This window comes from Carcharodon carcharias, chromosome 13 (assembly GCF_017639515.1).
Source record: "Carcharodon carcharias isolate sCarCar2 chromosome 13, sCarCar2.pri, whole genome shotgun sequence".
NCBI lineage: Eukaryota > Metazoa > Chordata > Chondrichthyes > Lamniformes > Lamnidae > Carcharodon > Carcharodon carcharias.
In genome coordinates, this window is record NC_054479.1 from 82,226,934 (window position 1) to 82,244,012 (window position 17,079).

At 39.6% G+C, this 17,079-nt stretch overlaps 1 protein-coding gene across 5 annotated transcripts in view; it reads left to right on the forward strand.

Annotated features, from left to right (window-relative positions):
• Nucleotides 1-17,079, forward strand: part of cdk17 (cyclin-dependent kinase 17) — a 211,206-nt gene that overhangs the window by 115,956 nt on the left and 78,171 nt on the right. For 3 of the 5 annotated variants that reach the window (XR_005944792.1, XM_041202669.1, XM_041202670.1), the window contains 2 exons: nucleotides 3,087-3,254; nucleotides 13,808-13,941. Coding sequence is in view for 4 of the 5 variants with exons in the window: in XM_041202669.1 (XP_041058603.1) it covers nucleotides 3,087-3,254; nucleotides 13,808-13,941 (302 nt within the window). In the remaining variant the exon portion in view is untranslated. The remainder of the gene's footprint in view (nucleotides 1-3,086; nucleotides 3,255-13,807; nucleotides 13,942-17,079) is intronic. The other 2 variants (XM_041202671.1, XM_041202672.1) reach the window with 1 other exon arrangement.

Below are 17,079 nucleotides of genomic sequence, written 5' to 3' on the forward strand. Positions count from 1 at the left end.
TCTTGAATTGCTTGAGCACTAGTGCCTAGGGCTTTCACAGCAGATCATTGCTGTCATTTGCAGCCTCCTGGAGAAAGACCTCCTGTACTATGGACACCCATTGCCAATGGCCATCAAGATGGCTACCACTGGGGGACCACCCCGGTTCTCTGCCTCTCCATGAAGTTGTGTGCTCTTTTCACCTGCAAGAAGAGAAAGCAAAGTTATGAGTGTGAGAACTGGTTTGTGCAGAGAGGATTGTGGAGGATGGCTGTGAGGTCTGGGTGCGAGATAAGATGAGTGTGAGTGTTGGTAGTTGAATGGGCATGTGAGGGTAGGTCCACAGAGAGAGAGAGGAATGAGTAGAGCTGCAAGATTTGTTGGTCTGAGAGGTACTGTGTAGGAGAATACTAGGACAGTCAAAGTGTAGGTGTTAGCTCTTGAAAGTATTATGCCACTTACCTTTCCTGCCTTTATCAGGTTATTGAACCTCTCAGGGCACTGTATCCAGGTTCAAGGGATCATATACCTGCTGCTTAAGGGGGGTGGCCGGTGTGGAAAGCTTTTTCTCTTCCATTCCTGTGGTTTTTTAAAATCATTCATAGGATATGAGCACCATTGACTAGCCAGCATTTTTTGCCCATCCCAAATTGCTATTTATTGGTGGTGGTGAGCTGCCTTCTTGAACCACAGCAGTCCATGTAGTGTAGGTGCACCCACAGTGCTGTTAGGGAGGGAACTCCAGGATTTTGACTCAGCGACAGTGAAGGAATGGCAATATATTTCCGAGTCAGGATGGTGTGTGGCGTGGAGGGGAACTTCAGGTGGTAGTCCCATGCATCTACTGCCCTTGTCCTTCTAGATGGTAGTGGTCGTGGGCTCGGAAGGTGCTGTCTAAGGAGCCTAGGTGAGTTCCTGCAGTGCATCTTGTAGATGGTACACACTGTTGGCACTGTGTGGTAATATTGGATGTGGTGCCAATCAAGCGGGGTGCTTTGTCCTGGATGGTGTCCAGCTTCTTGATTGTTGTTAGAGCTGCACTCATCCAGGCAAGTGAAGAATATTCTATCACACTCCTGACTTGTGCCTTGTAGATGGTGGACAGGCTTTGGGGAGTCAGGAAGTGAGTTAACTTGCCACAGGATTGCTAGCGTCTGACCTCCTTGTAGCCACAGTATTTATATGGCTAGCCCAATTCAGTTTCTGGCCAATGGTGACCCACAGAATGTTGTTAGTGGAGGATTCAGCAATGGCAATGCCATTGAATGTCAAGGGCCGATGGTTAGATTCTCTCTTGTTAGAGATAGTCATTGCCCAGCATTTGTGTGGCCTGAATGTTACTTGCCACTTGTCAGTCCAAGCCTGGATATTGTCCATGTCTTGCTGCATTTGGATGTGGTGCTGAACGTTGTGCAATCTTCAGCGAACATCCCCACTTCTGACCTTATGATTGAAGGAAGGTCGTTGAAGAAGCAGCTGAAGATGGTTGGGACGAGGACATTACCCTGAGGAACACCTGCAGTGATGTCCTGAAACTCAGATGATTGACCTCAACAACCAGCCATCTTTCCTTGTGCTTCATATGACTCCAACCAGTGGCGTGCTTTCCCCCTGATTCCCATTCCCTCCAGTTTTTCTATGGCTCCTTGATGCCACACTTGGTCAAATACTGCCTTCATGCCAAGGGCAGTCACTCTCACCTCACTTTTGGAGTTCAGCTCTTTTGTCCATGTTTGAACCAAGGCTGTAATGAGGTCACGAGCTGAGTGATCCTGATGGAACCCAAACCAAGCGTAAGTGAGCAGGTTATTGCTGAGTAAGTGCTGCTTGATAGCACTGTTGATGACCCATCACTTTACTGATGGTTGAGAGTATACTGATAAGGCACCCTTGGCCGGAAAGACTTTGTCCTTTTTGTGTACAGGACATATGTGGACAATTTTCCAGATTGTCGGGTAGATGACAGTATTGTAGCGCAGGGCAAGTTCTCGTGCACAAGTCTTCAGTGCATGTTAATGATGCCTCATCAAGCAATGTAGAATTCAGGCATTCTGACTCCAACCAGGGCCCATTTATCTGCCAATCCTTCCTTTGACAGAGTTTTAGTGGGATTTTAGTCAAGTTTATTCAAATAGTTTGAAAACTCATAAGAAGCTGTGAAAGCTCGGATAAACAAACCAAGGATTGCATTGAACCCCACCCAAAAGATTTACACATGGAGATACTTTCTTCCTAAAGAAAGCTAATGAATTATTATTGATCCAAGAAGGTAAAGAGTATTGGATGCCTTTGTAATAAATTATGGAATGAAAATGGTCTGAAGTTGTCCAAGAATTGTCAATATTTTTTTCTGACTTGGAATCAATATACCAGTTCAGTAAAGTTACCATTTTCACTTCCTCCTTCCCTAACCCCCTTTAAAGGTCTTTCTGGTTTTGGCCAGTGTGAATATTTTTATGTATTGCATGGACATTTTCAAAACAGCTTTTATGTACTTACTATGTGTCATGCCAGTGCTGCAGTCTAGCATTTTGATATTGGGTATAAATACTTTATGTAATAAACTTAAAGGATTAAGAAAAAATGTTGTCTAAGAACTCTCTATTTCTAAACAACTACCAGCAACCAAATTATGACAAGGTTTCCAAAAATTATTTTACCATTTTTTTGAAATCGAATATGTCAGTTGCACAAAAACGTGCACTCTTAAGAACTATTTGCTTTTTTGGCATTCTCTTTTATGACCAAAACTGTACAGAACTAGTGATTTTGTTGGTAAAATCAACTGATGTCTGTAATTCGCTTTATTCTTCACTGATCATGTTTAACATTTATGTAGCTTTTAAAAAATTTAGCTATGTTGATGTAAAGGTTAACAGTATGTTTAGGTGCAATATATGTTGACATGAAGTGGAGTTTCTCTAAAAATATTGAATATGCTAATATATTGAAACAAAATGCATTACCTGTCAGACACCAAACAGTATGTTTATATTGTTTTTTTTTTCTTTCTCTCGATCAACCACCCATTTTACCTTTCCTTCTGATCTGTTTCTGCTTTATGGATTCCTTCGTTGGGACAAACCGTTGGCTTTCAAAAATCACAGAGCCAATTGTGAAGAATGGCAGGCCTGCGACATCGCACAGTATGCACTCCTTTCTCCACCAGTATGCAGGCTCTTTCAAAAAGCCCCCTCTGCGGAGACCCCATAGCGTGATTGGTGGGAGCCTCGGCTCTTTCATTTCCATGCCCAGGAATGGTGGTGGTAGACTAGGTGATTACCAAGCGATTGTCTGTCTGTATAGTTTTGTTACACCTAAATGTTTTGCACAATATTGAATTGTCTTGTGCATGAAGTAGTTTGCTATCTTCATTATTATTTCAATGCATATTTAATTTACTGTAAAATTGTTTTGGAGTTGTTTTCTGCATGGTTTTTATTTCTTGACAAAATTTAACCTCCAGTCTTCCAGGTGAGTGCTGGTAAAATGAATGTGTGAGTATGTACCTATTAGTACAGTAGATGTACAGCTATATTATGGTTTAAGGTTGACTCATCTCCAGAAGTACTTTCTTTAGCTAACCAGTAAGTAACTTTGTGGAGTGAGCTTGATATTGATAGGAGATGAAGCTGATTTGCAAAATTTGGCAAGGACAATCTATTTTGTCTGTCATCGAATGTCGAAATAACATGGTTTGTACATGTCAAAAGTGTCAATTCATCAAAATATTTTACAATAATGTATTCTAAAGCTTGCATTATTTGCAGATTTACAATGGGAACCCAGTAAGTGAACTTCTTGGCTGGAAATATTTTTGCATGTATCTTTTGGACAAAGTACTTTGGCTGAACACATTTTGATGTCTTAAAGCCTGCATTCAAAGGTGTTCTTGAAAAAAAAATCATAAGCAATATAAATTCTCGTTAGCCTTGAATGTAGTGTACGTTTATTTCCACCAACATGTATAATTGAGAAGTTTGGTAATTTTATGTAAATACTTGGCAGTGTAACATTTCTTATAAAATTTAGGGGTAAAAACAAAATAAAAGCTTTCCTACTATAATCCCAGCTAAATCAATTTCAATTCATAAATGCTGTTGCATATCTTATGGGAAGCCCTTTCAGCCGTTATGCCTCCTCCTTAATTATATAAATGAACTGCCTCTATTGAAATCATCAAATTCGTCTCATCTCTTTTAGCATAAATCATTTGAGCTGCTAATCCTTATGAAATAGCAAAACTGCACATCGTGAAGGACATAATATTACTGTGTTTTCTGCTGATTACACCAGAAGTTTAACGTGAGAATTTATCTGAGAATCACTTTGCATTCAGATGGATTATATACACAAAAATTAATAAATTTTGATTTTTTTTAGACTATTATATCGTAAATGATTTGGAATAAAGTGATAAGTATTCTAGCACTAAAATTAGTTTCACTTAATGGTTAAAACATGATAAAAGTTATTTTAGCAAGTGACTCTGCTCCTTATCGAGGAATGTTACATTGATTGTACCATCTCATTATCTCATTATGTTTTTCACTGTAATCTGTTATTATTTAAAAAACATAAATAAATAGGAATTCTTCAGTGTTAAATACTATAGGTTGTACCTGTAAAATGACTACATTACATCTGTTCATGAATCCTATCTAATCCTATGAAATAACTGAAAACATTGTTATCCTACAAGTCAACATTTAAAAATGCAGGCATAAATCTTCGAAATTTAATATTTTTCATTTTCATAATCGAAAAGCTACACTCCCATCTTATTCTACATTCACATTCTTCTTCAAATTTAAGTGACTAACCTTTTCACTCAGTTATTTTGAATACATATTGTGTCATGTCATACCTGGCTGTGAAAACTTACAGCTTAGACTAATAAGAACTTCTGAGTCACCTCAGTATATTCAGGAATAAAAGGTATGAGGATGCCCTTGCTGACCTTCATTTGTGTGTCAGATCTTGGTTCTAAGCTGCTTTTATCTGTTGGCCCTAATAACTCAAAATTGTCTGTTTTGAAAATTTGCATCTAGGTAGTTCAACGTTACAATGCTATGGTCCTCTTAACTGATCAAAACTGTTTAAAGTAACATCGTGACATCTGAGTAAAATAGATATGGACTTGGCATTGTTTAGATGCAGTTTAATAGTCTTAGCTTGGTTGTTGAGAGATGGAACAAAATGTGGGCAATCGTGGGTTTGTGGGGCGGGGGGCGGTTGTTGGTTGTTAATCCTATGGTTACGTTTTCTGAAGCATTGATTTAGGAATCTGTATTTTTTTAAAAAAAGAAAAATTTCCAAGATGCTTGTGTTTCGTGTTATTGTGATTTTTCTCCTGTTTTGGACTATCTGGATATCTTGATCTGCCAGTTGAGAATGATCTGGCTATTCGTACTGATGTGTGAGCAGTTGGCAGCAGGCATTCATGAAGTGGGAAAGATAAAATAAGAGAGTAATCAGTATGTAGTTTCTCCCTTCACCTCCACAATTGGTGTTCCAATCAAAGTAAACTTTCACTCTTGTATTCGTTTGAGGTTATTAGCTACAAGATATTCCTGTCACATCATACAAGTAGCATAGTTAACAGGCAATGAAAATGACAACGTTTTGATATAAAAGGTTGGATTTCTCCAGAATTTGTTTCTGTATTCTGAATTTTAAATTTGTCTGTTTTTGCTAAAGGTAAAATTTGACATGGTCCAGTTGCCCTCTCCCCTTCCCACCAGTAGGATAACTTTTATGATGGGCTAAAGGCTCTTTGTAGCATTTCAACTAGAAACTGTTCACGGATTGACTAAAACTTCTCATCACTGACTCCCGACAACAACTTGCATTTATATAAAATTTTTAACATAGTGAAATGCCAAAAGGGCTTCACAAAGGTGTATTCAATAAATGAACACTGAGCCAAAGAGGAGATATTAGAATGTTTAATGAGATGTGTTTTGCAAAGTGTCTAAAGGAAGTGAGGCAGAGGGCAACGTGAGGGAATTACAAAGTACAAAATCTACACAGCTGAAAACATGGGGTGGGGTGCACAGGCAGCTAGAGTTGGAAGAATGGAGTGTTTGGGGTTGTAGGGCTAGATTTAAAACTGGTGATGTTATGGGGCCAGACCTTATTTTTAGGTAAGCAATGATGGAAGTAATGGATGTGTGGGGCTTGGTTCTGGTTACGCTTTGGGCTGTAGAATTTTGTCTGAGCTGAAGGTTACAGAGTGGCAGATGGGTGTGCTAGCCAGGAGGTCAGTGGAATAGTTGAATCACAAAGTGATAAAGGCTTGGATGAGGATTTCAGCAGCATAAGGCTTGAGGTACACAGTGCATGGAGATGGAAGTAGACAGTTCTCGTGATAGAGAGAAATACAATCCCTTGTTAATCCATGCTGTGGTTTTAGTGTCCTTTCTATAATGGAGCACCCAAAACTGCATGCAGTACTTGAACTGTGGCCTCACTAATATACAAATTAAACAAATTTATCAATACTTACTCTTGTACATTGCACCTCTGTTAATAAAGCCAAAAGTGCTGTTTGACTTTTTAATGGCTTTTTCTACCCGCACTTGCAATTCCAAGTTGGTTCATCCACATTTTTCAGTGTCTTATACTTGTTTTCCGCCTAAAATGTATTACTTCTTACATGTCTGTACTTAAATTGCTTCTTCTACTTGTCTATCCACTCTTCTTATATAAGCCTTTCTTTCCCCCCAAGTTTCTTGAGTCATCTTATCAAATGTCTTCTGAAAATTCATCAACAATTCATAGACCCTACATATACTGCATTCTCTCTATTTCATTGATCACTTCAAAACATATTTGAATTTGTTGAATGCGGCTTGCCTTTAATAAATCCTTGCTGTCTGCCCCTTATTAGCCTATGTATTCTCTTGTGGCTGCCTTCCATCTCATAAAATGATGCTTTGCGCACTGGTATTTTCAGCATCACCTGGTTTGGCTCAAAAGCCCCACTCTGGCATGGCAGTCTGCTGCATTTGCCACAGAGGAAAACAGTGGGTGAGATGGTGCACAATTCAAAGAACAAAGAAAAGTACAGCACAGGAACAGGTCCTTTGGCCCTCCAAGCCTGCAGAGATCATATTGCCCGTCAACTAAAACATTTTGCACTTCTGGGGTCGGTATCCCTCTATTCCCATCCTATTCATGTATTTGTCAATCTGCCTCTTAAACACCACTATCATATCTGCTTCCACCACCTCCTCTGGCAGTGAATTCTAGACACTCACTGCCCTCTGCATTAAAAACTTGCCCCGCACATCTTCTCTAAAGTTTTCTCCTCTGACCTTAAATCTATGTCCCCTAGTAATTGACTCTTCCACCCTGGGAAAAAGCTTCTGACTATCTTCTCTGTCCATGCCACTCATAATTTTGTAAACTTCTATCAAGTCGCCCCTCAATCTCCGTCGCTCTAGTGAGAACAATCTGAGTTTCTCCAACCTTTCCTCATAGCTAATAACCTCCAGACCAGGCAGCATCCTGGTAAACCTCCTCTGCACCCTCTCCAATGCCTCCATATCCTTCTGGTAATGTGGCGACCAGAATTGCACGCAATATTCCAAGTGTGGCCTAACCAAGGTTCTAAACAGCTGCAGCATGACTTACCAGCTTTTATACTTAATACCCCGCCAATGAAGGCAAGCAAGCCATATGCCTTCCTGACTACCTTATCCACCTGCATTGCCACTTTCAGTGACCTGTGGACCTGTACATCCAGACCTCTCTGCCTGTCAATGCACTTAAGGGCTCTGCCATTTACTGTATAATTCCTGCCTATATTAGACCTTCCAAGATGCATTACCTCGCATTTGTCCAGATTAAACTCCATCTGCCATTTCTCCACCCAAGTCTCCAATTGATCTATATCCCATTGTATCCTTTGACAATCCTCTTTACTATCTGCAACTCCTCCAACCTTAGTGTTGTCTGCAAACTTACTAATGAGCCCAGTTACATTTTCCTCCAAATCATTTACGTATACTACAAACAGCAAAGGTCCCAGCACTGATTCCTGCGGAACACCACTAGTCTCAGCTCTCCATTCAGAAAATCACCCTTCCACTGCTACCCTCTGTCTTTTATGACCAAGCCAATTCTGTATCCATCTTGCCAGCTCACCTCTGATCCCATGCGACTTTACCTTCTGTACCAATCTGCCATGAGGGACCTTGTCAAAGGCCTTATTGAAATCCATGTAGATAACATCAATTGCCCTTCCATCGTCGATCATCTTTGTCACTTCCTTGAAAAACTTGATCAAGTTAGTGAGACACAACCTCCCCTTCACAAAACCATGCTGCCTCTCACTAATACACCCATTTGCTTCCAAACGGTAGTAAATCCTGTCACGAAGAATCTTCTCCAATAATTTCTCTACCACTGATGTAAGGCTCACTGGCCTGTAATTTCCTGGATTATCCCTGCTACCTTTCTTAAACAATGGAACAACATTGGCCATTCTCCAGTCTTCTGGGACTTCACCCGTAGCCAATGAGGATACAAAGATTTCTGTCAAGGCCCCAGCAATCTCCTCCCTTGCCTCCCTCAGTACTCTGGGCCTCTGTTTTCTCTGGGCCCTCTTCTCAGCCAACTGAACTTCTCATTTCTGTTTGCTTCTTCCAGTGCCCTTTCAAACAGTCAGCCTCCACAGGCAATGGCCTTCAGCAACTGTACCGGTTGTCCCTGTCGATATCTGCTATTTTCATATTTTGCTTGCAAGTGTCCTTGTAACGAAGGTATGAATGCCCAGGTGGGTGGTTGGTCCAATGACCAATTCACCATACAGAACGTCTTTGGGTATACAGCTGTCATAAATCTGATGAATGGTTGATGTGGCGAGTCAGCGGAAACTTCATATGCTTAGCAATGAGTGTATGCTGATGGAATTAACATGCTCCAGGACCTCTGAGTTGGTGACCTTGTCCTGCCAAGAGATGCCGATGATGTGTGTCTGTGACAGCGAAGGTGGAAACTGTTCGGCCTTTACTCCTGCGTAGCATATGTTGTTCAGGTCTCACCACTGTCGAGGTGTGCGTTGAGGACACAGGCTTGGTAGACTCTCAGTTTGGTGTCCTCAGCTTGCTGTTGTTCTACACTCTTACTCAGCTTGGACTTTGCAGTGCAGCTTTTGTGGTGCATGTGTTGGTTTCAACATCAAGTGAGATTGCTGGTGATTGTGAAGCCTGGATATCTGAAGCTATTAACCACCTCTAGCGTCATATTGTCAATGCTGATAGCTGGTGGTATGACAACATCCTGGACCATGACATTTGTCTTCCTGATACTGATGGTCCAGCCAAATTCTTTACAGGTGTGAGGGAGTCTGTCCATTTACAGTTGCAGGTGTTCCTCAGTATGGAATGTTAATGCAACATTGTCAACGTGGAGCTACTCTCTGATGAGTACTTAGTGCACCTTGATGAGGATCTTAGGTAGGCAAGGCTGAGCAAAAATTCTGGTATGAAAATAGAAACCTCTGTAGATGCCCTGAAGGCAGGAGCTGTGAGAAGAATATGCGAAAGAGTGTTGGTGCCAGAACACAACCTTATTTAACCCCGCTGTGGTCTCAAAAGGGTTCCAATGTTGTCCCGTCATAGCTGACCATACTCATCACGTTGTCATAGAAAGAGGAGATCACGATGAACAGTTTCTCGAGCAGTTTAAATAGACCATCTCTGCTCACATAGTCAAATGCCTTGGTGAAATCGATGAGGGCAATATATGTAAAGGGGCTCCTTTGTTCAAGGCATTTCTCTTGCAGCTGCTGGACTGAGAAGATCGTGTGAATATCTCAGAATGCGCCCAGAGTCACTCGATAGAATTTCAGAGCAGTTAGAAATATATCTTGAATTATGGAATCTTAGCATTTGCTCAGAACTGGCAAAAGTCTGACTGGCCTATAGCTGCAGTTTTCATATTTACAGTGCAGATGTAATGGTGATCTGCTTATTCCTCCATGGCTTGCAGTGCTGCGTTTTCTCTTAGTTGTTCAAAGGAGCCTCTCATTTCCAACTTCAGTGAGAAATGAGCAATATGACTAGGGAAAGAATACTTGAAGTGGTTTACCATTGTCTTCCTTGTGTGTGTTTAAAGGAAAAACAAGTCCTCTTCTCTAGGAATCCTTCACATGTAAGCAGCCATTGTCACTCGAGGTTCTAGCTCTTCTGCCATCACCACAGAAAATTTGTTGGTTCTGCCATTGGCCAAGACCCGTAATCCTGAGCACGGGACTGTTACCTGGGCCTGAGGTGACTCGCAAAAGGGCAAGGCTGACAACCCCCTGATGTCTCAAATGACCCTGTTACCCTGTGAATTTACAATCAATTGAGAAATTGGGCTGGAGTCTCTGCTATCTCCTCTTTGACTTCTTTCAATAACCTAGGGTGTATGCTATCAGGGACTTGCAACTTATCCACTCTGAATTCTCTATCTCTTTAGCATTATTCTGTATCCTCCAGTATACCTGTATTCTCACTTTTATGTTCAATCGTGAAAAGGGATGCAAAGTATTTGTTTAATATATCTCTGCATTTGGACTTGTTAATCCTTGAGCAATCTTACCCTCTCTAATTGTTTTGAACATGCAAATAAGTTTGTTTCATGGAATAATAGGTACTTGCAGCACAGAAAGAGGCCATTTGATCTGTCATGCCGCTACTGATTCTCTAAAAAAGCTATTGTGCTTAGTTTTGCTTTTTGTCTGTAATCCTGTAAATTCAAGTACCTGTCCAAATCCCTTTTAAAACTCTTTATGGGATTGGTTTCCACCACCTTTCAGAGCATTTTAGATCCCAGCAATTCTATTGAGAAATTTTTCACCACTCCTCTAGATCTTTTGCCAATGATTTTATATATACAGTCAGGAGGAAGTGGCCCTGGGAGTCCTCAACATTGACTTTAAACCCCTTGAAGTCTCATGGGTCAGGATTTACTGGTCCCGCCACAAAGTCAATGGACATTGGCTGCCTGCCTGAATTTTCCATTCCGCCCACGACAGGCCCCCCCCCTGAAATCTGGCCATGGTATCAGGTCAAACCTGAGTGCTCTTCCATCTGGAAAACCGCTTGAAAGAAGCACTGAAGGTAGCAACAACACAATGTACCCTGGGTGGGAGCCTTGAATGTCATCACCAAGATTCGCTCAGCAGCGTTACCACTGACTTTGACTTTGAGCTGGCAGTGTCTTGAAGGACATTTCTGCCAGATTGAGCCTGCAGCAGGTAGTGAGAGAACCAACAAGGAAGAAAGATCTGCTCGACCTCATCCACGCCAATTTAACTGTTGGAGATGTATCTGCCCATGATAGTACTGGGTAGGAATGACCATTGCACAGTCATGTAAAGACAAGGTCCTGTCTTCAAACTGAGAACACCCCTCCAGTATGATGTATGGCACTATTACCATACTAAATGGGATAGACTCATGACAGATCTTAACAGCTCAAGCTGGGATCCATGAGGCACCGTGGGACAGCAGCAGAATTGTACTTTACCACAACCTATAACCTCAGCCCAGTATACCCTCACTCTACCTTTACCTTAAGCCAGGGAACCAAACCTGACTGAGGAGTGTAGGAGAACATGCCAGGAGCAGCACCAGGCATACCTAAAATTGACACCCCAAACTGGTGAAGTTGCACCACAGGACTGCATGCATGCTAGACAATTGAAGAAGCATGTTATAGATGGAGTTCAACAGTTCTGCAACCAACAGATCAGAGCAAAGCACTACAGTCCTGCATTATCCAGTGGTGAACGGTGGTGGAGAATTAACTAATTTGAGGAAGCTCCATAAATATCCTCACCTTCCGTAATGGTGGAGCCCAGCATATCTTTGCAAAAGACAAGGCTGAAGTATTTACAATCAACTTCAGCCAAAATTGCTGAATGGATGATCCATCTTGGCCTCCTCCTGAGGTCCCATCATCACAGCCAATTCAGTTTACTCCAAGTTATATGAAAAGCTGAAGGTAATGAAGGTAACAAAGGCTATGGGCCCTGACAACATCCTGGCTGTAATAGCAAAGACTTTGTGCTCAAGAATTAGCTGTGTCTCTAGCCAAGCTGTTCCAGTACAGCTACAACATTGGAAAATTGCACATCAGTTTACTCTTGATCATCAGCAAAACGATGGAAGGTATTGTGACAATGCTGCCGAGCAGCACTTAGTCATCAATAACCTGCTGTTGAATGCACGGTTTGGGTTCCGCCAGGGCTGTTGGGCTTCAGACTTCATTACAGCCTTGGTCCAAAAATGGATGAAGGAGCTGAATTTCAGAGTTGAGGTGAGAATGACTGCCCTTGACATCAAGGCAGCAATTGATCAAGGGGCCCTGTCAAAATTGAAGTCCTGATATAAAATGGGAGCAATTCTGAGATTGTTACCCTTTGAGGCCTTGTTTTTAATCTTTTTTACAGTTCTTGAAACTCTGCTTGAAGTACCTCAATACACTCTTGATCTTCTCTCACTTTTCATATACTTAGCCTTATTATCCTTATATTGCCTGTAAGCATTTTCATGTTCCCTTTTATCTTGTAATCTCAAGTTTTGCCTCACCATGATGCTTTTTGTATTCCTTGTAGTTATTTTAGACCAAAAGTTATCAAATAACCTCCCTTTAAATTTCAATTTATTTTCAATTTGTGGAATTCTTATTTGTTCTATCCCATTTTCACCATCAGGCTTGAAGTTCTGAGATGCCCTCCCTAAACTTTCTCACCTCTCTACCTCAGTTTCTTCCTCTAAGACACTCCTTAAAGCCTATTTCTTTGACCAAGCATTTGGCCATCTGCCCTGATATCTCCTAAGTGGCCCAGTGTCTAATTTTGCTTTATAACACTCCTGTGAAGTGCCTAGGACATTTTATTAGATAAATATAAGTTTTTGCTGGACTAAAAACATACCAATTTAGGAAGCAGTCTTTTTTATTTAATTGAAACTAATTATTGAGGTAATTGTGAGCTACCATACCGAAAATAGCATGCATATAACTTTCATAATTACATAGTCTTTGGTAGTTAGTGTTGGCTTAAGGAGGAGTCAGAAACAAAATGTTGTTTGGATTGTGAAAAATGACATTCCTGTTAGCTGCCTTTATCTAGAAGCATTGATAGGTATGAATATGCTGTTGTCGCTGCAGTTCTGAATTAGAACAAATATCTGAAAAATACATCCCATGTAGTGTGAAATTGTACTATCATTGAAAAATAAATGGTTGTTAGTGATGCTGAATTATTTATTTGTAAATTAATTAATGCAACAAAATTGATTGCATCACCATTAAATATTTTCTTTTCAAAAAAAATGTGAAACAACTTGAAAGATAAATTAATTTCCCAGCAGGAATTTTAATTTCTGGCCAATACACTTGATAAAGAAGAAAATATATTTTGTTCAGAGTGAAGCAAATTAATTATCTTAAACAAGTGTCCATGTTTTACGTTGAGCAGGCACTATTGAATCAATTTTTGTAGTTTTAAAAATTCTGTGTATTACCTGTAAAATCTCTTAGCTAAGAGAATATTCCACGCACTGAAAATAATGATTATAGAATATTATAGGTTTTGGCAAGTTCAAAAAATTAAAATGTTAGTTGAAAATGCAGTTAAAAGTAGAAATTATATGCTGGTTGTGATGAAGTATAAATAACATAGTATTGTGCCAAAATGTTGCTACATTTTAAAATTCTCTTCTGTATATGGTTTTTAGAATATTATCTAAAAGCATAGAAATAGCTTTGTGTCTTGGGTACAGGTTTCAAGATACTGTAGCTGATTTCTCTTTCTGCCCCCTGTTAGACATAGTACATGAGAATTTGAAAATAGGTTCAGACGGTGAGAGTGACCAAGCTTCTGGAACATCATCTGATGAGGTGCAGTCACCTACACGTGTTCGTATGAGGAATCACTTACACAGGAGAATCTCCATGGAGGTAGGTTTGATTTAACAATTCAAGAAATACAGAATGGTTTAAAATTACCATTTGATTACCTGATCAGTTATCTGGCGAAGTTTTCTTTGCTCAACTCTACCGTAGGAGCTAAAACAGCCTAAATAAGAACAGGCCTTTGATACGATTACAAATCATGTACCTTGTGTACATCATTAACGTCTTACCTGTCAAATATGTCAGATCTTAAACTGTAGTGTTAGTAATGTTGCATCTCAATCTTACATGATTAACTATGAGGCAAAATATCATAATCAACTTAACCACTGTATGTTGTTTTGTCAATTAAATATTTAAGTGAATATTGTGAACAAATCGAAAGCAGCAAAAGAGTAATAAATACAACACGGAGCAAGCAAAGCCCTCTATATCCTTTAAAGCCACCGTTTACAAATAAACAATCAATATAGAACTGGCCAAAAAAATCTCAACTTGCTTGTCTCACAGCTTTAAGATGGTATTTTTCTCCCACATTCAGGTCAGTACATAAAGCTTAAGAATAACATAATTGAACAAACATTTAAAACATTATAGAACTTTGGAAAAAAGACACATCCACAGAATTGCAAGTGTAATGTTAGAAATTCTTTCAAAAATGTCCTCTAAATAAGGATCTTGGAACTTGAGTTGGAACTTTCATTTGGGTCTTGGAGTTTTTCATGTTGCTTATGATATTGTGACAACCAGGTAGAAAACTCCATCCAATAGTAGGCAGAATTGAAAGAATAGAAAATAGAGAATTAAATATCTTGCTTATCATTGTTTTTTTTTTTTACAGTTCAAGCCATCATATAGAAATTTTGATGCAATGATGTTTTGATATGATCTTATTTTATATGGTTGAGCAGGTGAAAAGAAAATATAATAATTTTTATAACGTTATTGGAATTTATTGGTAGGAATAGTGGGGTCTGGATTTGGTGTGTGGGGGTAACCTAATTGAATTAAAGACAGCTTGTCTGAAGGATTTGATGTATCAGAAGAGAAGCTAGGTTTGAAATGTTAAATAGGTAAACATGACTGAAGTTTTAGAATGTGTGGTGTAAAGGAAAAATTTGCATTTTTCGATAAGCAAAAGAGATGATGGGTGAAATGTTACATTTAGCCAGAAGAAGCCAATTGGTGTGTTTATTTTTTCCCAAAGCTTACTAATAAAATTGGTACTATGAAAGATTTTTATTATTAGAAAAGCAGAGTTGAAAAGACATATTGGGAGAATGGGATTTACATTAAAAAGTAAGAAACCTGTTTAAAGGAGATGAGGTTGTGTGTTAGTGGAAGGTATTCTAAGATCTAACAAGTGTAAAAAGCCTCCAGCCTCTAAACCTCAAGTTGCTGTCTACATGAACTGAAGTGAAGAAAACTCACTTTGAATTCGACTGTTCAGGGTATCGTGTTACTTTTCCTGGGTCTTTTAAAATCTATTTACTGTTGCCTTAACAGAGGTCTAACTGGGAGTTGGATTAACTAGGGCAGCTAAGAGTTATCATAGTAGCAATTTGTAAACCTATGTATGTGTTTAAAATAATTCTTTTAATTAATAAAGGTTTAATTTAATTTTGTAAGAAACCTATAAGACTCACTGGTCTTATTACTACTGAATTCAAGGCACACAGCTCAAAATAAACACAAATTGTAAAATAGTTGTGGCAGTTGTTTCAAGTTTCCCTCTGGGATTTGAACAACTCAGGATTTACTATTCGCTGTGCCATAATAAAATTGGGGGCTCTTTGCGGTATATATATGAAATTCCTGGATTGGTTTGGAATTGGTGAATCTTAAGGTTACAAGTACGAGAAGCACTTTGAATGCAGGAGTTTGTGTGAGGTTTTCTTTAAGTGGTGAGACTGCAATATGGCTTTGGTAGTTGCAAAGACTTGTCTGGGAGTTGATGTTATAACTTTGGTTGGTTTACAAAAAGCAAACCAAGCTAAGTTAATGGAATTGGCAGATAAGTTACAATTAGGGTTACCTGCAGGGTATAGGAAATCTGACATAATTGAAGGTATTGCAAAGCATTTGAAATTGGAAAGAATACTTGGGAGACCAGGTTCTCCAAGAAGTGGCTCAGTTACAAATGACGAAAACTTGAGCTAGAGGCAGCAGAAAAAGAGAGAGACAGAATTCCAGCTTAAAATGCTGACAGTTAAAAAAAGAGATACCAGGAGGTGAGGAAGGACTTATATTTCCAGATCAGAAAACAGTGGTGAAATGTTTAAATTTGTACAAGCTCCTCCAAAGCTTGAGGAAAGAGATATTGAAGCATTCTTTATTTCATTTGAGAAGATCGATAAACAGATGAAATGGCCATGGGAAAACTGGACATTGCTGTTACAATCCAGGTTGGTGGGTAGAGCACGAGGTTTATGCTTCACTGTCAGAAGAAATGTCGGTGAACTATGCTGTGGTAAGAAAGGCTATTTTGACTGCATATGAGTTGGTTCCTGAGGCATACAGGTTGAAATTTAGGAATATGAGAAAACAACCTGGGAAAACTTATATTAAGTTTGAAAGAGTAAAACAAAGTAATTTTGACTGGTATATATGGATATTAAAGGTAGAGACGACATATGAGGCTCTGATAGAAGTAATTCTTTTGGAAGAACTTAAAAGATTCAATTCCATTGGTAGTGGGAACTCATGGAGGAACGGAGGGTTGAAACGGTAAGACAAGCAGCTGAGATAGCAATGATTGAGTTAGTTCATAGAGCTAAACCTTTCTTCGTCACCCTTTTGAATCCGAGAAGGATTGAAAGTGGGAAGGTAAAAGGAAGGTGGGTAGTCAGGGAAGAGGAGTAAGTGGAAATTCTCAGTCAGTTTTTTTTTCCAGAATAAAAGGAAGGTGTTGAGGGTAGAAGTGACTGAGGGTAGAAAATTGAGGTGTTTTCATTGTAATAAAGTTGGACACACGTTATTCAGTGTGTTGGAAACTGCAGGGATAATCTGTAGGAATTATTGGGGTACAGAAATGTTCTGGAAGTAAAAGTATTTTGGTTTCTGAGGGTCAGGCACAGGAAAAACCAGTGGTTTGTGTTCAGGTAAAACAGGAAGAGACAGCGATAGGTAAAGAAGTGGGAATGTGTTCACAATTTACCCAAGAGAATTCCGAGGAGCAGATTG